Genomic DNA, 21,971 nt, shown 5'->3' with positions numbered 1-21,971 from the left:
AGAGAGAGAGAGAGAGAGAGGTAGTATCGTGACGTGTTTCTGTGGTGAAGCTTGCGCCTTCTCTTGAAGGCGCTCCTACTCCTCTCTAGGTAAGGAAAAAATAACGCAACTGTGTTTGTCTTGGGGAAAGAAAAGACAAAAAAGTTTTCTTTTTGGCTCCTTTGCTAGCACAATCTCTTTTTCCTACCGTCCTGGAAACTTCACAATAAGAAAAAGAAATAAGAAACGTGATAGTGAGTGAGAGCGAAATAAAGGGAGAGAGGACAAGCAAGCAGGTTTCTGAAGTTGTAACGCCCACAATGGACATTTCTGCCATTGTCGTAGCGTTTCAGCGTGTCTCGCCGGACGTGTCCCATGCCGTCCGTGTCCTGTTCAACTACGCGCACCCGCTCTCTGAGCGCGAGGCGGCGCAGCTCACGGACTTCCTCAAGCGGCAGCAGGAGGCGGGGCAGCAGGGGGGCGAGGTGCCTGATGACATAAGGCAGCTCATGGAGCGGCCGCTCCAACGCCTCTCGGCAGCAACCGTTGTTCAGTGTGTCGTGGGCGCCGCCAAGATCCCTAGCTTCCCCACCACGTTTCAGCGACGTCTCCAACGGAAGCTGCTGCACCTCGTCGCCAAGAGGAGCCCACTTTCACTGGAGGAATGGGGCTCAATCCTTCATCATGCAGCGGCGTTACCGATGGCATACTCCCCAGCCGCGCTGCGCTGTGTGGAGGAGGTTTTGAAGGCGGCGGCGCCGGTTGTGTTAGCTTCGACTGCTGCTCAAACCGAAAATGTGCCAGGGAAAGAAGTGCGGGTGCTGTTCCTCAAGACATTTGCAGCCGTTGTTATGCATTACGCGACACGGCACGCCGCACGTGCGAAGCACTCGACACTGCCCGACACAATCGTTGTTCCCCGTGGAAAGGAAAATTTTCTCACAAGCAGCCCAGTTCGGCGTCTTCGACGAATCATCGAGGTGAACTGTGGCAATGTGCAGGATGTGTGGCGTTCTACGGTGCAGTCTCTGTCGCCAGCGGAGTCAGTTGTGCTGTTCGTGGCGGCCCCGTGGCCTTCCCCTGTTCCAAAAGAAGCGTTGCTGCAGGTGGTGAAGGGATCACCGACGCTGCTGCTGCGACTCCTCGGGACGCGGCCCGCTGCCGGAACGCTTGTGACCGATTCCCCTAATGACGTGATACATGCCTGCGCGTATAACATGGGGCTCACAAACTGCTCGCTTGATAGTGCGCGCGACTACCTGGCAGTGCTCATGGCACTCTCAGTGGAGAGCAAAGCTGCGTACTACCGATCTCAGGGAAAGGATGGCTTTTCTCAGCTGTTGATACCCTTTGTGAACAACGCAAAGGTGCTGAATCCTGCAGTGGCGCAGGGATGGAGGGAATTTTACACTCTCCTTTTTATGGAGCTTGGGGCGGAGGAAGAGTTTTTGCCACCTTTCCTCCAGGCAGCCTCCTATCTCGTGGTGAATAGATGCCGCAGCGCAACAGAGAAGGCATCCATCATGATCATTAGCAACGCCGTAATGCGGCAAGTGTCAGATGCAACACGCTCAGTGGCGCCGACAGAGGACTTGGCCCGTATGATTGAACAAGAGCTTGCCAGTCCTGCCAACGATGCCGCTTTGGCTGCATGGCGACTTCTCCGAGTTTCTGCTGTGGAAAACGAGGTCGTGGAGGAGATGCGTTCTGCGCTTAAGAGTGCCAAGAGCAACGAATCCCTGCGGCGGGCGATGCTGCTACACATCTCTGCTGACCGCGCGCCAGCGGATATTTTGGAGGGCCTCACGGAGCCGTTACTGGAGGAGTGTGGTGAGGTGGAGGTGTACAGGCCGGACGCGTTTCTCGCCCTTCGAATCGCTGTGAAGCGGAAACCGGCTGTTGTGGCAAAGTTGTGCCCAATTCTCTGCCACGCGGACGTGCTGGCACAATTGGGCATCAATGCAGATGAGCTGAATGGCCTCGCGGAGACAGCAGTGGAGCTGTCAAAGCACTGCATCTTTGCTCCCATTGCACTCCTTCTCACACATAAGAGCGGGCTGCTTCGCCGCCGAATTTGTTGCCACATCTCCACATTGATGAATGATGCGAGTTCAGTAATTTCCTTGTGGGATAGCGTCACGCAAACGGTATTCGGTCTAGAGACGAAGGATAAGGCAAAAATTTTGTCTAATACCGCAGTCGGCACACTTTTGCCAATCGCTCCAGCACTCCTGCAAAATATTTCCAGGACTGTAGTGACGTCTACCCTTTGTGAACTTGTGTTGTGCTGTGGGCATGATCACATCCAGGGCGAGGACCCATACTATTACCATCACAATGGGTCGCTGCTAGGACGTGCGCGGACGAGCTCCAAGGTAGTCCAGCGGCAATTGTTTGATGGCCTCTTCAGTGGAGAGCACAAACATCTCTTCATGCTGCACAACGAGGCAATTGCGGAGAAGCTCTGTGCTGCTTTCAATGGCCCGACACACCTTCGCACTGCCGCCAGCCGTGGATTGGTGTTGCTTCTGGGATTGCTTTCGAATCCATCGTCGTCGCAGCCGATTTTTGAGAAGCTCCTCAATGCAGCAAAGCAGTCAGCGGAGTACATGGTGTCCCTCGATGCGCGTGACCGCGCCATTGCGGCATCATCGGTGACGGCTCTATTAGAGTACGAAACACATGCCCTGCGGGAGCAGCAGTTGCTTAAGTCATATCCTGATAAGCCCCCTAAGGGGATGCAGGAGGACGACTACGAGGACATGAAACAGAAGGACGCGATTGCCCTTAAGAATGGCCGTGAAGTACTTCGAAAAGATATTGAGAAACGCAGGCACGTTATTGAAGACACCGTACAGCAGCGCAAGACGGCACTGGCAACGATTCGAACGCTCGGCACCTCCGGTCACTTCTGCCTGGTGGGTGTGGCAACACTCTATCCGTATCTCCAGGAAGCACTGAATCGCGACGATGTCCCGGAGGTGCTTGAGCGCCATCTCGTTGACGCCATAAGCGGTTTGCTCTCGCGCACAGTGTTTGCATACATGGCAGAGAACATGGCCCGCACTGTAGCACAGCTTGACAGAAAGACCTCCCTCAGTGTGGGTGAAGTTTCACGTATTTCAACCATGGCGATGCACCTACGCCAGGCTCTCACGCAAATGATTCCCGCCCCACTTTTTGTTGTGCTTCTCCCATTCTCGCGTGTGGCCTTCAAGGCTGGGCGAGGAGGCAACGCGGTGCGGACGACAATTCCTGTTGCGACGCAGCATCAACTTATGGGCGTGCTTATGCAGAACTTAGGTCAGTCCAACTTGCCACAGCCGACAGAGACGCTACAGCTGCTCTCTACCATACTGCAAAACTTCCCCTCGCTTTTCAAGAGCGTACAACAGGGTATCAATTTGCTAATGGCTATGATTCCCGCCTCTCATCTTGTTGCGCTGGAGCTTGGTCTCTTTAATCAAGCCGATGCCGTAAAGGAAGTCACCGCAGCGGCGTACTACCGTTTCTCTCACTTTGTCGCGTGCCGCCGCGCTTTGGTATTGGCTTCAATCTTCCTCCATGATTCCTCCGCAGATGTTGTGAGGTCGATGGAGCTAGTTACGAATGACTCGACCTACGCCTTTTCATTAGCTCCGTCAGATTGGAGCGATCTGGTTTACTATCTCCAAACCTATGGTCAACAGCAAAAATCACACTCTATGCGCATTGGGGAGACAATGCGTGAACTCTTCCTATTGTCATCCACAACAGAGATGCAACAAATTGCTTGGCTGGAAGATGTGAAGAAGATAGGAGGGCTTGGTGCTGTTGTTGCTATTCAGGTACTGTCATCATCGCTGAAGGGAAATTCCTTCCAAGCTGCTCTGATGTTTCTTTGCAGCATGGCAGAGTCACCAAGTACGGAGCCACTCATGCGGTTGATACTCGCCTGTGGACGAGTGGTTTTGCATGACTGCACCCTTGAGGCCCTTAAGGCGATGGCAGGAACGCTGCAGGCACGCCTCAGCAAGCCACCAAGGGATATCACTCCCGCACACAAGGAGCTCTACCTTGCCACTTCAACTGTATGGCTAACTATCATCAGCTGCCGCCTAAAAGAGACGGCGCTCCTGGAGTCCATCATTGAGCAGCAGAGTAGTACGTTGAACAATTCCAACTCCGCCATGGTGCACCGGGCTGTATGCGACTCCATGGTGGAGATTACGAAGAACGAAGATGTGCGTGCGTCACCCAAATTGGACGAGTTTGTGGAAAAGTGCCTGAAACAAACTATTCACTCCGGCTCCTACATCAAGAAGAAGGCACATGCCTACGGTCTTGTGGGTGTCCTTCAGGGCTTGGGTCTCCCCTCGCTGCGGCGTTATAACATTATGGAGACTATGCAGTCGATGATGCGAGAGAAGCAGGCAGAGCGGTCTGGTGCGATGGTGTTGCTTGAGGCCCTGTCGGAAGTGATGGGCGCGAAGTTTGAGCCATATGCCCTCGCTATGTGCAGTGGACTCCTCGAAGGCATTGCTGATAAGGACCAGAAAGTATCGGAATGCGCCGATGACGCATCACGTGTGATGGTGAGCTCTCTCACCGCTGTGGGTCTGCGGCAGCTGATCCCTCGTCTCGTTGATGGATTGTCAGCGGATCAGGCGAAGATGCGTGTGCCTCCGCTGAACTTTATCGGCTACGTCGCTTTTTGTTCGCCCAAGCAGCTGGCGGCGACTCTGCCAGAGATCACGAAGCACATTAATGCTTGTCTTTTCGATGTCAATCACAATGTCTCAGAAGCTGCTATGAGTGCGTTGCGGCGCGTCGCTGGAGTTGTGTCGAATGCGGAGATACGTGAGCATGTTGAAGTGATCCTCAAAGCCCTACGCTCCCCGAACACGGAGACGGAGAACGCACTGGACGCACTGCTCTATACTCGCTTTGTGAATGCCGTTGACCCTGCATCGCTGGCCCTCATTGTTCCCATCCTTTCGCGTGGCCTCAGCAATCAGATGCCTCACCTTCGCCCCAAGGCAGCACAAATTGTCGCATCCATGGTGAGTCTCGTAAATGACCCTAAATCTCTAAAACCATATTGTGAGGAGCTCGTCAAGCTGCTTGAGTCTGCCGCAGAAGATCCAATGTCGGAGTCCCGCACGACCAGTGCAAAGGCTATCGCCGCTCTCGCAGCTGCTATTGGGGGCAAGATTGTCGACGACATTGTCGCATGGTGCTTTGCTACCCTACAAAAGCCAAATGTCAGCACAGTTGAAAAGGCGGGAGCTGCTCAAGTCTTTGTCGAGATAGTGGAAAGCTGTGGCGACTCCATTCTTTATGATTCGTTCCCCATTATCTCGGCCGGTATGGTAGATGAAAGACCACCAGTGAGAGAGGGCTTCCTTCATATTATGGTGTATTCGCCTTCTACTTTCAGCCCAGCGACGTTCCAGCGATTCCTGCCACTTGCTTTTCCATGGGTCCTGGAGGGTTTGTCACACTTCTCTGACCGAGTTCGTGATGTGGCTTTGGTTGCTGGTTCTGGCATTATCAATCTCTATGGCACACGTAATCTCGCATTGGTCCTTGACCCGCTACTGGGTGGTGTAGTGAGCGAAGTGACAACGCTGCGCCAGAGTTCCATGTTGCTCGCTTCCAAGTTACTTATTCACCTGGTGCAGCAAATCCGGAAGAAGATGCGTATTCAGGCAGCCAAGGAAAGTGTTGCTGGAGATAACGATAAAGTTGAGGAATTGGAGCAAATGCTAGAACAGGATCCAGAGGTTGCCGAGGATGCCGAGGCAGGTGGAATGCTGCAGATGGAGGCCGCCCGTGACTTTGAGAAGCGGGGTGTCTCTATACTTGGGTCCCTTGAAGAAATCTTGGGTACTGATGGTTTTACACGACTGCTATCGGCGATGTATTGTGGTCGCCATGAGCACAATCTGGGTGTGCGCACCGACACGAACAATGCATGGCAGACGTGCGTGGCGAGCCTTCGCAGTGCCGTCAAGAAGATCTTCAAGGGTCTAGTAGATGTGTTGGTATTGTTCAGCTCCTCTGAGAACCCTGATTGTGTGGACATGGCAATACGAACCATTGAATTTACCTCACGGTTGAATGAGATGATTGAGCCCTTCATTGATGAGCTATGTAATCGCTACAAAGAGGACAAGCGCCGCAGCAAGCTGGGTGCGCTTACATGTCTTGCGAACATCGTCGTATACTTGGATTCCCGACGCCTCATTGGCGTTGGAGGCCAAATTGTGGGATGCGTCCTTCCCGGTATGCAGGAGAAGGACACACGAGTGCAGCAATGTGCACGGGAAGTCTTCGCGAAGGTATCCAAGTCTGTCGGCCCACGCCTTATTGAAGACGCAATCGAGGCGCAGATCGAGACATCAGTACGCGGTGTGGTGGAGGTGGTAAAGGTGAAGCCGAGTGTCGCACTCGAGATTGTATTCAGATACCTTGCGCAGCAGTCCACGTACACGCAGGGCAACCTTGAACTGTTGGACGCCATTCTGGATGTGGAGGAGGCAGACGAGCAGATGCGCCGCTACGTGGAAGCCACCGGACGCACACTCCTCGCTTTCCTCGTGCAGGACCTTGACGGCGCCAGCGAGACATACCAGAAGTTTGTTGAGAATCTCGAGCGCGAGTTTGAGCATCTGCCGATGGAGCAGTGGCGTCGGGACCTGCGTGCCCCGGCGACGCAGCGCGGTGCTCTTCTCGCCGCCGAGGCGTACGGCCTGGGCATATCGATGGAGTACATTGAGGGCATCTCAGAGGTATTCCGCGCTGCTATTGAGTCTCTTGCCAGTGACAATGAGGAGATCCGTGGCATTGCAGTCGCGATGATCCCGCGCCTCATTGCGTCACTTGAGCAACGCGTGGTGGAGTCTCTTGAAGAGGAAGAGCAGCAGGATCTGACCACGAGTAAGCGCGCCGCAGGTCGCTACCTGTTGCAGTACTTGGATGTCTTCCAGCAAACCCTTGGTGTGACAGCGCGTTCTGTTGTCACAGAAGAAGAGCCCGAGTTCAGCGTCCTGGGAAGCGGCGAACCAACGCGTCTCTTCGACGCCCTCATGGCGTTCTACAACAGAGGTCTCGACTACGGTACGTCCTTGCAGAAGGTGGAGGCGGTGGAGTGTATTCAAGATCTGTTGACGTATGCTCCACGCTCTGTGAGTGCAGGTGCGGCCAATACAGTCGCTGGTCGCTGCTCCAAGGTGCTCTTCACGCGCAACGAGGGAACTGTTGTCCTTGCGCTTGTTAAGTTGTGCCTGCAGCTCATGAACTATCCTGCAAGTGGAAAGGAAAAGATGGTGGAGGGAACTATGGCGCTCGCTATGTTTAACGCTGCACTGTGCGATGCTGGAGAGGCGCGGGTATTGGCTTTGCGCGTTGTGATCCAATTACTGCAGCGGTCTGAGAAGTACGCTGATCTCATCCTCGGCACAGTGGTTACCAAGAAGGCGGCCGTAGACTCACCACTGCTTCGCGGCGTCATGTGCCGGTTTATCTCCGTTGTGGTACGCTACAGCAACTTCACCAAGGCGCTTAGTCACATCACGAAGTTGATGGACATTGTAACTCCCATCTGGGAACGCGCTGAGACGCCGGCAACTACTGCTGTTGCTGGTGTGGCCGTCGCGGCACTGTGCAAATCGGCCAGTATTACGGACGAGCAGCTTGGTATGCTCCAGGAGAAGGCGCTGACGATGATGGCCACGAAGGGTGCCGCCGCTCTTGGCGGATTCGCGTTCGTGTACTCACTCGCCACGTGCTGTGCGGAGCGGGCAGACGCTGTGTTCTTCCGTGCGGCGGCTAGCGGTGTGCGTGCAGCAGCAGCGTTCGGCGCGAGCGACAAGTTGAGCATCATATGGCTGCTGCGCGCTGCTGCCGCGCTGGCGGGCACCGGGAAGGTGGGGGCTGACGAGCTCAGGGCGGAGGTTTACACGCCGCTCCTGCGCCGCGTCGACGTGAACGACGAGCAGATGATGAGCACTGCGCAGTACTACTACGATGTGCTTGCGGCGAACTTCCCAGCGGCTGTGGCCGGCGCGGTGGAGGAGCTTCCACGTGAGGCGAGCACGCAGTGGTGCTTTGTTGGCCACTTCGACGCAGACCTGGATGACGAGGTGGCCGCTGACACGACCTTCTGAGGCCCTGCTCGCGCACACAAGCACACACATTTTTAAGAGAAGATGAGAATGAAACAAAATAATAACAAGAACCGTTTTTAAGGAACAAAAAAAAAAAGAAGGAAATGGATATGAGGAACATGTTGTTCTTCAGTGGTGACGTTTCTGATGTGCATGCATGCAGGTATGGGCACACATGCGATGGACACAGGAACATATCGCCTAGTTGTTTTAATGATGCCTCTCTCTCTCTCTCTATGTATTTATCTGCATCTTTTTTTTTTTATTTTTCGTCGTTGTGTTTTCATTGCACCCTCGTTCATGGGGCGAAGTCGCTGCTTTGGAAAGGAGGAGGGAATACAAGCAACAAGGGGACGGGGACTACAGAGGGGAATAAAGGACAAAACAGCAGGAAGGGGAGAAAAAATAAACAAGAGTAAAGATGCAGACCAACTTCCAGCTGGCATCAGTGCATGGCATGCTGTACACAGGCGGCAACGTCGTTTTTTCTCCCGACGGCCGACAGCTGTACTCGCCTGTCAACAACTACATCTCTTGCATTCAGCTGCAACAGGAGGGGCACCGCTCACTCCCTTGCAGTAACAGCAACATCCAATGCTTTGACATTTCGCCGGATGGAGACCTGCTAATTGCGATTGGTCAACGAGGTATCGGTTTCTTCTACGCCATCTCTGCTGGTGTGGTGCTTGACACCATTGCATTTCCACCCGAATGCGAGGTCCGCTGCGTGAAATTTAGTCCGTGTGGCAAGTATGTTGCGCTTGCGCTCGAAAACACTCTTCAGGTGTACACCGCACCGGCTCAGCGCACTGTCGCATTTCATGGATGTCATCGTGTCGAGAACCTGCACGCAGCACTGACGCTACCCATCAACAACATTGAATGGACACCGGACAGCGAGCACCTGCTGCTGAGTGGGCAGGACGCCCGAATGAAGATATTCCCACGGCAGGGACGACTACAGCAGAAGGGGATGGCAATCCAGCAGAATGCCCTGGTGGGCCACCGTGCGGGAGTACACGGCGCCTGGTTCATAGACCATGCGTGCACTCGCGTGGTGAGCGTGTCCGCTGACAACGTGTTGATGCTATGGAAGCGTACGCCTGTCACACGCCGTGAGGTGATGCAGGCAATTGCCGTTGCACAGGTCAATGCACGTGTGGGGTTGCAGGAGGAGGAAGACGGTGATGAGGATGACGAAGAGTCTGGACGCGTTCCAAAGTCGTTCCTAGAGAAGCAGCGGCTGGAGCAACTGAAACTTGAAGGTGTGCGTGCCTCTATAGCCGATGACACGTACCTTCCAGACGTCCTCAGATGCGCGTTTGAGATTGAAAAGAAGCACCTGTTGACGCATAAGGGCAATGTCTCCGTCACGAGTTTCCACCGTCGCCGCGGTCTTGTGGCAATTGGATACAATTCTGGTATTTTTGCCATTCATTCCCTAGAAAATGCAGATGATGCGGAGTTAGCGCTCGTTCACCTGCTGTCTATCTCCGCACAGTCGCTAACAGCGGCAAGCTTTAGCCCGAGCGGTGACTTTGTAGCTTTTGGTAGCGCCCATTTAAAACAACTGCTTGTGTGGGATTGGAAATCCGAGACGTATGTCCTCAAGGATCAGGCACACTACTATGATATCACCCGCACTGCAGTTACAGCTGATGCGAGCAGCATAATCTCTGGTGGTGATGATGGTAAGGTAAAGGTGTGGAAGGCATCCACTGGCCAGTGCTATGTGACCTTTGCGGAACACACAGCGCCGGTGACCGGTATTGCGACGAGCGCGGCGACTAATGCCTTTTTCACTTGCAGCCGAGACGGCACAGCGCGGGGCTACGACCTCGTGCGGTATCGCCATTTCCGCGTCTACACGGCGCCGGAGCAGACACAACTTTCCTGCATCGCCGTTGATCTATCTGGCGAAGTCCTGGCGGTGGGCAGTGGCCAGACGGACCGCATTTACCTCTTTGCAGTTCAGACGGGGAAGGTTATCGACGAGCTGCACGGGCATGAGGCACCCATTGCATGCCTGGCGTTTCATCCGTCCGGTACCGCGCTGGTCTCCGGTTCACTCGACCATAACCTTGTCTTTTGGGACCTCTTCACGCGTGGCGATGGCGGGGACCGTCTGAAGGGTGACGCGGAGGCGGTAGACATTGGGTCGGAGGTTCTCAGTGTGGCCTTCAGCAGTACCGGTCGTCGCCTGGCTGTGCTGACGATGAAGCAGGAGATCTCCGTCTATGAAACGGTCGTGCCGACGGAGCCGATTATCATTAAGACATTCAAAACAAATTTCGACGCTGCAGGTGGATGGAACAAGACGGTAGGTCCGCGCAGTGCTAACTACAACGCCCGCTTTACCACCATTGCCTTTTCCCCAGAGGGTGAGAAAATTGTTGCAGGGGGGGATTCCAAATGGATTGTTCTATACCACGCTTTGCAGGGCTATATGTTGAAGAAGTGGCCCATCACAACCAACCTCGATGTGCAGGGCGCAGAGGAGCAGTACCAATGGCGCCGCATGACGGAGGCGGGGCATATGGATGATATTGATGTGGACGACACAGATATTCACCTCCGCCGCGGCAAAATGCTGGAGATGCCGGGAAGTCGTCATCGACACTTTGCTACTGGAAAGCGACAGACAGCCCTCACGGCACGGACGATGGACTTGACGTTTGCCTCCACGGGTAGCGAGTTTGTGGCAGCGACGACAGATGGCCTGCTGGTGTTCTCCACCCGCATCGCGCGACCTAAGTTTCAGCCGCTGCAACTCAGCGCCAACATTACGACGCAGCAGGTCCGCGAGCAGCTTTCCCGTGGCGAGCCGGTGATGGCGCTCATGGGTGCACTGAATCTTGGCGACAAGATGCTGGGTTCTGAATGTATGCGTCGGATGCCACGAAATGCCATTCCCGTTGCCGTATCATCTGTTCCCACAGTCCTTTTCCCGCTTCTGGTACAGTGGGTGAGCGACGAAGTTGAGGAGAGCCGTGGTCTCGAGCAAGCCTTGTTGTGGGCACAGTCTCTTATGCTTCACTCCAATGAGTGCGCAGGAAGTTTTGCGCAGGACCGTAGCACCGTCACCCCAGCATTGAAAACTTTGCAACGCAGTCTGCAACAGCACAGAGCTTTGACAGATCTAGCAAAGGAGAATTACTTCTCCCTGAAGTACATCATCGACATGACGAGGATGCAAAAAGACGTCCTACAGCCTGAGGCTGTAACTGAATGAAGCATTTTTGATGCGAACAGAAAAAAGAAAAGGGACTCACCCATCGAGTAAATTTACTAAATATACGTGTGTCTGTGTGTGTGTGCACACGAGGAGCTGAATATAAAAATGAAGGAGAATATCACAATGATTGCATTCATTAATGTTGGATGTGGGGTTTCATGGTGCGTCGTGGAAGTGGAGTTTGTCTAATTTCCATACGTTTTCTCTATTCTCTCTCTCTCTCTCTCTCTGGTGGCTCGTGTTTTTCGCTTATATTCTCCTAGATGGAAGATTTCTTTGTCTGGTGCTGAGCACTTTTTGGTCGTAGCAGGCCTTCTGCTGGAACACACACCGTTCGCCAACATAGTACTAGAAGGAGGGAATTTGGTGGTATACCGCACACACACACACATACACATCTTCCATATATATATATATATATATATATTCTTTCATATATACGTGGAAAGCTGGGATAAAGAATGAAGAGTCACGGTATTGAAACGTCGTCACGGACGAAGGAATTGCAGCCCGCCGTTGTAGGGTCGTCTGCGGCAATCGTCTTGCCTAATATCACAGCACTCATGCGAAACGAGTTCCTTCCACTTATGCAGTGTCTGGAACAAAGTGATGACATCCTTTGTCGAACGTATACCGTAGAGCTTGCGTTGACGCTTGCACGCCTTGATGCGTCATTAAAGGAAGAAGAAAGACGCATTTTTGTGTGCGCGTTCGATAGTCTTTCACGTCATCTTCTTAAGGATCTGCATCATTTCATGGAGGTGGAAGGCCTTCTTCAACAGGACCTGCAGTTGTTGATGGAGCTAGCAGAGAGATGCCGCATGGTGGAACTTCTTTATACCAGCCGTTCACGTGGAAGTGGTGAAGGTCTCGGCTTAACGGAAATGTCAAACGTGATGTCATGCCGCTCCTCTGCTTCTGTGGCTATGGACGTGAAGGGCCAGCGCGGGACGTCGTGTTTGGCAGAAACGTGCGGAGTCAATGGCCTCACTGCTGAGCTGCAGCAGCTGTTCCTCGGAAGCGTACCAGGCCAGATGCACTCAGCAAGTCCCACAAGGATATCTAGAACACCAAGTATAAGCGGGAACAACAATGAAGTTGCGGCAAATGTCACGTCGCGTTCTAAAATTCCTCCACAGCGTATTTTTCAACAACCGTCGCCTTCACTGACGACGCCGCTTTGCGACATCACGGCATGGCATTCTGTTTGGTGCCCAGAAGAATTCTGTGAATTCCTGGCTGGCCGACTGACAAAGAGTGACGTTTCCGCCTTATTGAAGATACTGCATCCTGCGAATAGCAGCTGTGGGAAATGTCAACGCTGTAGCAACGTCAATGAAGAAGAAGCCTCCAAGGTAGCAGCGAAGGCTCCTTCTAACACGAGCACCTGTGGAAAAAATGCCAATAGCAACCCAAACAATGACATTAGTACAGGCACACGTCTAGGCGCGCACGCACAGTCTGCGGAATCGGCTCTGCCGAGGCGTTCGGTACAAAGCGTGGATGATGTTGACAGTTGTACGCGGGTGAGTGATGGTTTGAAGGCTGAAAATCCAGCGGCGTCTTCCTCATCATTTGTGTTCAACACGGGAGGCCGAGTTGTTAACCGGACAGCACTGCATATCAACATCATGGTGGAAGGCCTTCTCTACGGTGGGCCTTCGGCGGCCCCATCGCTGAACAGTTCCTTTAGTAGTGTGGAGGAAGCAGAGCAGAGCAGCGCCGCAACGGATGCTGCTGCAGAGCACTCCCGCAGCATGGGTTTGCAGCTCAGCTACACTGCCGGGCGCCATATTGCGCTGCCATCACCAGCGGCAATTGGCTTGTTGACAACATTGTTTCCCTGTCTCCGCAACTATGCAGAGGATTTTAAGAAAATTGCCGAAAATGCAAAGGAAGAGAGTGGTAGTGGCGGAAATGCTGTGCTGCCCGCATCAAGTGATACCATTCGCCGCCCACATAGCAGCCTTCATCGTATGAAGACCCCTGTCAGTTGTAGCGTATTGGCTGAAGTGAACGGCGACGCAATGCAGATGGCTGCCCCGGATCCACTTTCGGCAGATTTCAGTGGGCATGTCCGCCCTATCGATGTGGTGCTCTTCTGTTTCCTTCGCTCGCTCATCAATATGAAGAGTAACATCAGTTCTGACGTTGCCTCCGTTGCTCGCGCAGATGATACCGATCAATCGACAGCACGGAAGTCTTCTAGTGAGGACGCTGCTGCAGCATTTCAAAAAGAGCCACCAGACAACGCAATGATGAATCTCCCTGGTCGGATGGCAGCAGAGTTAGAAGTCATGATCAAGCAGGTGCAAGAGTCAATGGCAAGTACACAGGCTCTGCAAGAACAGATACGAGAGGAGGTCGCCCTTCTCGTTTTTCGTGCTATTACAATCACAGTGGATCTTCTTATTCCCGCTGTGCAGTGCGCGGACCGACGGGTAATGATGTTTTACCGCAAATGGATCTGCGATTTGTACCGACTGCTTTGGGAGGAAGATTTACTGGAGCGGTTTTCTGGTCTTGTGGAAGTGAATATCCCACAGACTTACATTGACAACACTTTGATTGGGAACTTCTTCTTGCCTAGAGGAATGCAAGCGACACCTCAGTGCAGCACAAGTTGTGGAAGGCATCTCTCAGGGAGAGAAGGGTCGGCGGTGTCGGCAAGCAAGCAACAACACAATTCAACGTCGGAGCAGAACGATTATGGCGTGATCCTTGAAGATGGTGACGAAGAACAAAAATGCAGCACTTTGGCATGTATAGCGCCTGGAAATGCGTACTCACGCTCTGCACGTAGTCCTGTGGTTGGAAGTTGCACCACAGCGTCGCTAAATGCCACAGTGACGGCTCACCCGTCCCTGTTCCTCAGCACTACCGCTGCTGCGAATGAATGCCACCACGGCTTTGGTCTGTTTGATGACCCAGCAGTGCTTGTTGCTGAGTCGTTGCTGGAGGACACTTCGACGGAGACACCACCACCTTGCAGTTTTGTCGTGACGCGTCTCATGGCCGCCCTTCTGCGCGGTCTGGACACCGACAGGCTGCGGCATCTTGCCCCTGTGCCAGACCGCTCTCCTCACAGCTCAGCTGGTTTTACACCATCAACGGATCAGCCACTAAGTGGGGTGCGGAAGACACCTCTCTCTGTTCGCACTGTGAAGAAATCGACTCGGAAGAAAATAGTGCCGTCGCCTCAACGTTCATCACCACCACTACCGGTGAAAGTGTATTCCCCCTCTCTAGAAGAGAAGCCCGCGGGGTCGCCTCAGCGTACACGCTTCCGCTACCCGGCAGTGACAACTGCTGACGATGTGAAGGCGCTATATTGTAATGCGCTCCTTGAAGCGGAGATTGCGCTCTCACCGCTAGATCCTATACGTGCTGCCCTTGTGCAGAACGCGGTTGACTACCTTGTTTCAGCTATGCATAACCCGAAGGAGGCCTATGAACTCCTAGACGCATATCTGGACGATGTGGGCACCGAACAGATCCAACCTCCAGCCACAGGACGAGCGGCACTTGATGGTACGATGGATAACAACTGTGGCAGTAGTGGCGGTGGCGGTGGCGGCTCACACTCTTTGTCTGTGCCGGATTCACCCTTCTCTGTTACCACTGTGAGGCGCGTGCGGCCGATGCCCTCCGACATGACGCTGGGTGGTGGGGATAAAATACACGCGCATCATACAAGTCACACGACACATGTGAAACGCAGCGCTGGGGTAGAGAAGGACAACAATAGCGCAGCATCCATGAGACTGCCTTTGATACCAAAGGTGATACCTTCTTGGAACTCCACAGAGGAGCAGGAGCAGTTTCTGGTGATCCTAGCGCTGCTGCGTCGCGAGTACATTACTCTTAGTGCTTCGCCTGGTGCGGTGTCGTTGGATTCCAAAATGGAGGCTGAGGATTCAGTGGTAAAGTAGAAAAAAAAAGCGAGGCGTCCACTCTAAGAGTGTACGTATGTATGTTTGTCTGTGTGGTGTTAAACAGCACTCTTTTCAGTTTCTTCACAAAACTGATTAGCGAGCGAGTTTGTTAGTAGGTGTCATCTCCACACCTTTGGGCGTGTCCTGTTTTGCGTAGTCGCAGTCATGTGCAGATTAGCTCCAGTGCCGCGCTGCATGTTCGTCTTCATATTCTTTTTTTTTTTTTGGTTTTGTTGCCGCTCTACTTGCATCGCTAGAAGCTTGCTCTGGTGCCGATCGCTACAGAGCGGCGCACACTTATACACACAAACAAACAGAAAAAGAAAAAAAAAGTACAAAACACGCGCGAAACCACAGAAAAACAAGAAAAAAAAAACTCCCTCGTTGGTCGATAAAACCCTTATTACACAACTATCACCAACAACAGCAAAATCGGCAAAACCAAAAAAAAAAAGAAAAAAAACAAAACGAAACGAAAAGGCACGTACTTCAATCTCAGTTAACCGTTTTTTTTTGTTTGTTTTGCTTTGTTTTTCTTCTAGGGAGAGGCAGGCATAGTGCGGTACGCTGCCCCGTAGTAAACAAACAGAAACGCACGGAAACGTGCACTGGAGGGTGAAGCGTCTAATTTCTTATTCTACCCGACCATTACCTCCCGGACAACATGCCAGGACGACGAAACGAGCGTGGTTCAGATGAAGGAAAGAGAACAGAGACGCACATTTCGCAGCCTTGTGGTGAGCCAGAACATCTCTTTTCAGGCAGCAGTCTCCTCCAAGAGTTGCTGCTGGATCTCGGTCTCACTGATACTGCCAAGACATTAGAGGAGGAGACCCGTCGGAGAATGCAATTATTTGCTACTGCTTCACACGGTAAAGATGATGGAACTAGTGACCACGGGGAATCTCACAGCTTGTCCCGCAACAAGAATGACGGCAACGCCAGCTGTGGCCCAAATAGGGCCAATATCTCAATGAGGCCGAGTGGCATCAACAATAACCGTAACGGAAGTGGTGGGAATGGATGCCCCACAACTGCTGTGGTGAATGAAGACAATGTGCCCGGGCTTACGCCCGAGGTGCGGCCCACGGATACGGCCAATATAAATCTTTTTCGTTCCTTGGCGCACCGAAACGGGAGCAGAGGAAGCGGTGGCGAGTCAACGAATTTAAGTGCCCTTCATGACATCTGTCGAATGTCGATTTCCCCCCTCGGTTTGGCTTTAGGCAGGTCTGCTGCCACTGAGGACAACGACAACGATGACGAAGCATCTGCCCTGACACCACTTCTTCAGAAGCTGCTCCGGGTGTTGCTGGGCGACGAAAACAGTACGAGTGAAAATGGGGAGGGGAAAGGCAAGATTCAAAAGCCCATCACTCTGCCCTCAGCATGGTCCTCCCTCACAGATGTACTCTTTGCTTATGTGGAGGTGCTCTGGGCACAGCTACGCCTGGTCGAAGCCGTGTCATGTGCGGAATTTGCGGCTCAAGGGTGGCTTCACCACCGGCACAATATTCTTAAGCGGCTTTCGCTTCTGCAAGAAAAGCTTCAGCGACTACTTCTAGATGCGCATCAGCTGGAGTACTCCACCACTAACGCTGGGCGACATGCTACGTCGCACAACAATACGACAGAGTCGCCCGATTCGAGAATAAATGTGGGAAACTCATCTTCACAAGCCTCCTGTGTGAAAGGAGGACTGCCGACAGCAACTGAAATTAAATGTGGTGCCTTTTCTATGTTTTGTCGAGGTGCACCCACTTTCAGAAAGAATATTGAGGAGGTCTCAACGTGGATCATGAAACGATGTGGTCGATGCGTGCAGATAAACGACGCAGATTACCCTTCCAACAGAAGGGACACAGAGCCAATCGCTTCCACTAAGGATGATGAAACATCAAGTGCAGAGCATCATGAAGAAGTGTATGGGAACTCTTCGAGAGATTCATGGAAGCGTTTTCTATTCGTTGTGCGGCAAACAGCCCTTACTCGAAGTGAGGATCTGTCGAGCCTTAATCCAAACGAAAGTGGATCATTGCCTCTTCCTGACCCAAAACTGCGGTGGGCCCAGACAGTGCTTCGTATACAGCTTCTTGGCTGGATTGTGGGCTCTGTCGCGGAGTTCGCTGATTTGTTGCAGCACCAGCACCGACACCAGCCTTGCAACTCAAAGGAAAGGTGCGAACACGAGGAGGCCAGAAACTCCAACAGTGAGCGTGGGGAGTTAGGGCGAAGTTCTTCTGTGGTGAGTGTTGTTCTAGGATTTTGGTACCAGAATTGTGCAGCTCAAATTTACGAAAGAATAGTTGCTTCTACGGGAAAGCGCAGTGGATCTCCCGCCCGTCATCATTGCGTTTTCGAGGATAATGAATCGTATCGCCGTCGGCTACCACGCCCCCGTCGCACGGAGGCGGCAGAAGAAGAGCAGGCGATTGGCCAGACCCTTTTGAGTGCGCTGAAGCAGGCGGCACACGAACTTCTGGCAGGCACACCGACAGAGATGGAGCCGCATCAAATTTTTGTTTTAGGTGATGACCTCCTTCATGACACTGTTGCGGGCCCAATATCCAGCAACTGGACACAGAAGGGGAAGCTGACACGCTCCATAGTCAATGAAAGCAGTGACGTCCTTATCTCTCTCTTGGGCGCGTTGGCTACAGGGAAGCCCTCCCAAGTGACTCTGTCCAGCAGACCACCAAGCGTCAGACTCCATCGTCTCATCAAGAAAGCCTTACGAAGACCCAAAATTCTCCTTGAACTACAGGATGACACTTTACCTTTGGACTACCAGCTGATGGCCATGGATAATTTAGCAGCACGGATGTTGTTATGCAAGAAAAATGAGAAGCCCGGTGCACCAAAGGGACTTCCTGGCCGAAGGCGTAGTGAAATTAATTCAAGTGTTAGGGCACTGAATGAGCCTTTCACTGTGCATACATATGAGGGAGAGACATGTGTTTCTGGAGAAGCTGCAGCGGCTGTACCAAGGCAGCAGCGAGGCCTCCCGGAGAGCGCCAGTATTGGCTTTGACCCGCCAACTGCGATGGGGGAATTTGATGAACCAACAGGTGGTATATTACCTGATCTCCAGGAGCTGATGCGTTTTGTGGTTCTCTCGGCGACTGAGTCCATCTCTGCTGAGGACCCCACAGTAACAGGCCTTGATGAGGATGCAAGCTCGGCGGATGTCAACTATGACCGTCCAGGCGATGAGGTGCTGAATGAAGTGCAAGTCGTTGCCGTGACGCCATGTGGATCGTTATTGGCGATGTTGACTACAAAAGGACGTCTGGTGGTGTTCGCCCTGCGTGCTGCCTGTGCTATAGACGGTGCTGCCGTTGGAGAGCAACAGCAGGAATCCTTCTGCGAGCAGCGCATTCTGGATACTGTCCTGCTAAAGGGACAGAAAGAGTCTCACTGGTATGAACATATTGCATCCTTTCTTGCCTTCTCCCCGTGCGGGCGGTTTCTTCTCTGCTCGGTGCAAAATGCACCGCCCTCTGTGCCGGAAGGAGAGGAAGCGAACCGCACCATCCACGAGACCACAGGGAAAGTCTTCATCTACTCCTTGCACTGTACGAAAAATAGAGGATATACTGAGGTGCTTTCGCAGTCAAAAAACCGCAAAAGTAGCAGTAGCATCGGTTGTGGTGAAGATGAACGCCTCTATGCTGTGTTTCGCATTCACTCTTCACCCATTACAATTGCGCGTTGGCTGGACCCGCGCTTCTGGCGACGCAAGAAGTCAATGTGTGCTCGCCAATCAACGGAAGACAATTACGGTTGGCGACAAGAAGCAAATCGCCGCCTTGCAGAGCTTCAGTGTCTTTCTTCCGGCACAGACAATCTTATCCTTCGCTGGTCGCCCGCGGACGGATCGATTATACAAACTATTGCGACACTTCCGGTGCGCGATATATTGGTCTCGTCTTTAATGCAGGCATTCTACACCATTAATCACTACGGGCAGCTTTCCATGTATGACGCATGGAACGAGAACAATATCGGGAGCGTAAAAGACAACACAGTACGAATAGCACAGCGTGGACTCCCTACCTCTCTCTCAACGATCCAATCGTCTACGGACAGTCGAGAGGAGGGTTCTTCCAACAAAACAACAGCACCCCTTGCAGATGGTGAAATGCAGAATGATTTCTTTGTGGGACCTCGTATTATTCGTTTTGATCGACGTTACATGACACAGGGAGGGGCTCAGCGCGAGCCTATCGTCACACAAATGTCGCGAGTGGTTCAGGAGAAGGGACTCCCAGCTGGAATAGAGACGAGAGACGGAGATCGTTTGGGTCGCCGTATTCTGGAGCATGTACTCTTTGAAGGAGGGGACCACTTCACTCCTCACACACAGGCTGTACTGGAGCTCTCATCCGCCTCTGACGATGACTATAACGACAACGGTAGTGACGATGCAGCGCGGCTTGGTCGTCGCCGTCACTCACATATGCGTCTGGACACCGATGCTCAAACAAATCCCATTTCATTTCTCCGGCTTCGTTATCCGCGCTGCGAGAGAAACGCGTCCGCGACCTCTGCATCGCTTGGTGATGACTCCTTCTCTGGGGAAGCCATCCTCTACCAGACAGGATCGCGCTTGGTGTTTGATGAAGTGGCCCAGGCGCTATGCCACACGGCCTGTATCTGGCCTTACACTAAGGATTCCCGCTATGCGCCTTCACCGCAGCCGTACCACCTGCTGTCCATGGCGGCGTCTGGTTACCCTGTGTGGAACGAAGAAGATGATGCGGGATCATCGATATGCCATGTGTGCCACACCAATGAGCGCCGTGAAACTCCATCAAGTTCACCACCTGCATGCAGTTATTACAGCGACGCCCTGAAACATAGGGCCGAGCGCGGTGCCGCCCCCTCTGTCAGCAGCAACAACAATAATATCAAGAGTGGTATCGCTCCGCCGGGAGTGGGTCGAGCTCGAGGAAGTCAAAGTGTGCGTTGTACGTGTCGCCCGCCGCGCAAAAATGCCGTGCTGCAGCCTACCGCCAGCAACGGGCGGTATTTGTGTATCATGGCTTCCGTTGGGCCGTATCGTGCGGTCGTTCAGTACGATCAACCTCTTGAGTACCGTGCGGGAATTTACGCCTGCGTTGTCTTTGATGTACTTTACGGCAGCGTGCTGCGTGTGATTCCTGTCTGCGCAACTTTGCCGCGTGCCGCGTTGACGGAGAATGGTATCGCTCTCTCCCATTCGCACACCAAGAGAGCCCCGATTTTCACGTTGCCGTGCTCTGTCACTGTTGTACGGCGATCACAACAAGGAAGTGGCGGCATGGGAGAGAGTGCTACTACTATAAACAAAACACAGCCGGAAGAAGATGAAGAAGAGGAAGAAATCGAAAAAAATGACAACGACGCTGTTGTTCTCGTTGCTGTTGGTGCGCTTCACAGCACAGTGCACGTTTTCAATGCCCTTACAGGGTCCAGCGTCAAGGAGATTGATCTGCGAAGACAGAAGATTTCAAGTGCTACCCACCCCACCGCTGAAGAGCGCCCACCGTCAAAGCGTGCACGCTGTTCTTATGTTTCGTTGGGTGTACTTGACACCACTACCACCTGCTCAACGAGCGAGAACGAAATAGACGCTGATGGCCGAAGAAAACGCGATGATTTTGAAAGTAGCGATGTCTCAAGCGTTACGCTGTCGCCAGCTTCCGAGGATTTTCATGGTAATCAGCGTATGGCGCTCATCTGGCAGCTGGCAGAGAAGCATGGAATAAGCACAGTGCTTCAATCTTCGGCGGCGATGCTGCGTGTTGTGCCCTTACCATTCTCTCCTTTCTGCAGCAAGCTTCTTCGAGAGGGCAGCATGTGGCGCCCAAGTAAGAAGCAATCAGGCTGCGGCGGGCAGCGGCAGTTGAGTGGTGGGTGTTGTAGTGCAGTGAATGCAGCCTCAGCCTCGCGGTCAACACTTTTGCCGTGCCCCTCGTTTATAGGCCAGATGCAGTTGGCAGCAGGGGGTGCTGACCACACGGACGATTTCCCGTCACGTGCAAGTCGTCGGGATAGCGACACGGCGGCTAGGGCAGCGGCCTCACTATGTTATGACGAGCCGTTCGCGGTAATATCACATTCGAAAATGCGTCGTGCGATGTCCGGCGAGGCGAATAAAGAGCCGGATACGAGAGCAACAGCAGCATCAGTGGAAACGGTTTTAGAGGCGGGCGTCAACGCTTCTCCCGGTTTAGCAACAGCCCACCATAACTCGGCCCGCTTTCGTTGCGGTGTGGTGAACAGTGTGGCGCTGTGCTGCGACCGCGTGAAGGGTGGCATCTATGTTTTTTCAGGCGACGAATACGGAGGGTTTTTCATCGCGGGTGGCCTTCTTTCACCGTTGGTGTGAAGCCAGAAGTGAATATGATATGAATGCCGAGAGAGCGACTTCCGCTTTTCATGATTCACAAAATCGCACAGATGTATGATGCTACAAGAGTCCCCTGGTGCCCTCTGTCTTCAGTTTGTATTTAGTTCTGTTTGGCTTGTGGGAGTTGCAGCTGTTGTTTTCACTGTTTCGACCCTGCGTTGTTTGTGAAAGAAGTGAAATGCTTGCGCAACTATATGTATATATGTATATATGTGTATATGTATATATATATATATATACATACATATACATATATATATATATATATATATATATGT

General features: G+C 52.8%; 4 protein-coding genes across 4 annotated transcripts; all 4 read left to right on the top strand.

Annotated features, from left to right (window-relative positions):
* Positions 1 to 299: 299 nt before the first annotated feature.
* On the top strand, positions 300 to 8,129 carry DQ04_00161130 (hypothetical protein; the record flags this gene model as incomplete). Its single annotated transcript, XM_009308327.1, has 1 exon — positions 300 to 8,129. One exon carries the CDS (start codon positions 300 to 302, stop codon positions 8,127 to 8,129), a length of 7,830 nt encoding a protein of 2,609 aa, XP_009306602.1.
* Positions 8,130 to 8,550: 421 nt separating this feature from the next.
* On the top strand, positions 8,551 to 11,361 carry DQ04_00161120 (periodic tryptophan protein 2; the record flags this gene model as incomplete). Its single annotated transcript, XM_009308326.1, has 1 exon — positions 8,551 to 11,361. The coding sequence occupies one exon, from the start codon at positions 8,551 to 8,553 to the stop codon at positions 11,359 to 11,361; it is 2,811 nt and encodes a 936-aa protein (XP_009306601.1).
* A 464-nt stretch (positions 11,362 to 11,825) lies between these two features.
* On the top strand, positions 11,826 to 15,296 carry DQ04_00161110 (hypothetical protein; the record flags this gene model as incomplete). Its single annotated transcript, XM_009308325.1, has 1 exon — positions 11,826 to 15,296. One exon carries the CDS (start codon positions 11,826 to 11,828, stop codon positions 15,294 to 15,296), a length of 3,471 nt encoding a protein of 1,156 aa, XP_009306600.1.
* Positions 15,297 to 15,963: 667 nt separating this feature from the next.
* DQ04_00161100 (mitochondrial ATP-dependent zinc metallopeptidase) lies at positions 15,964 to 21,672 on the top strand (the record flags this gene model as incomplete). The annotated part of the gene is made up of 1 exon (XM_009308324.1): positions 15,964 to 21,672. The coding sequence occupies one exon, from the start codon at positions 15,964 to 15,966 to the stop codon at positions 21,670 to 21,672; it is 5,709 nt and encodes a 1,902-aa protein (XP_009306599.1).
* Between the last annotated feature and the right edge of the window lie 299 nt (positions 21,673 to 21,971).

The sequence above is a fragment of the Trypanosoma grayi genome (genome assembly GCF_000691245.1).
Source record: "Trypanosoma grayi strain ANR4 Tgr_16_V1, whole genome shotgun sequence".
NCBI lineage: Eukaryota > Euglenozoa > Kinetoplastea > Trypanosomatida > Trypanosomatidae > Trypanosoma > Trypanosoma grayi.
The sequence above is the reverse complement of the archived record's forward strand: the minus strand, read 5'-3'. Positions and strand labels throughout refer to the sequence as shown.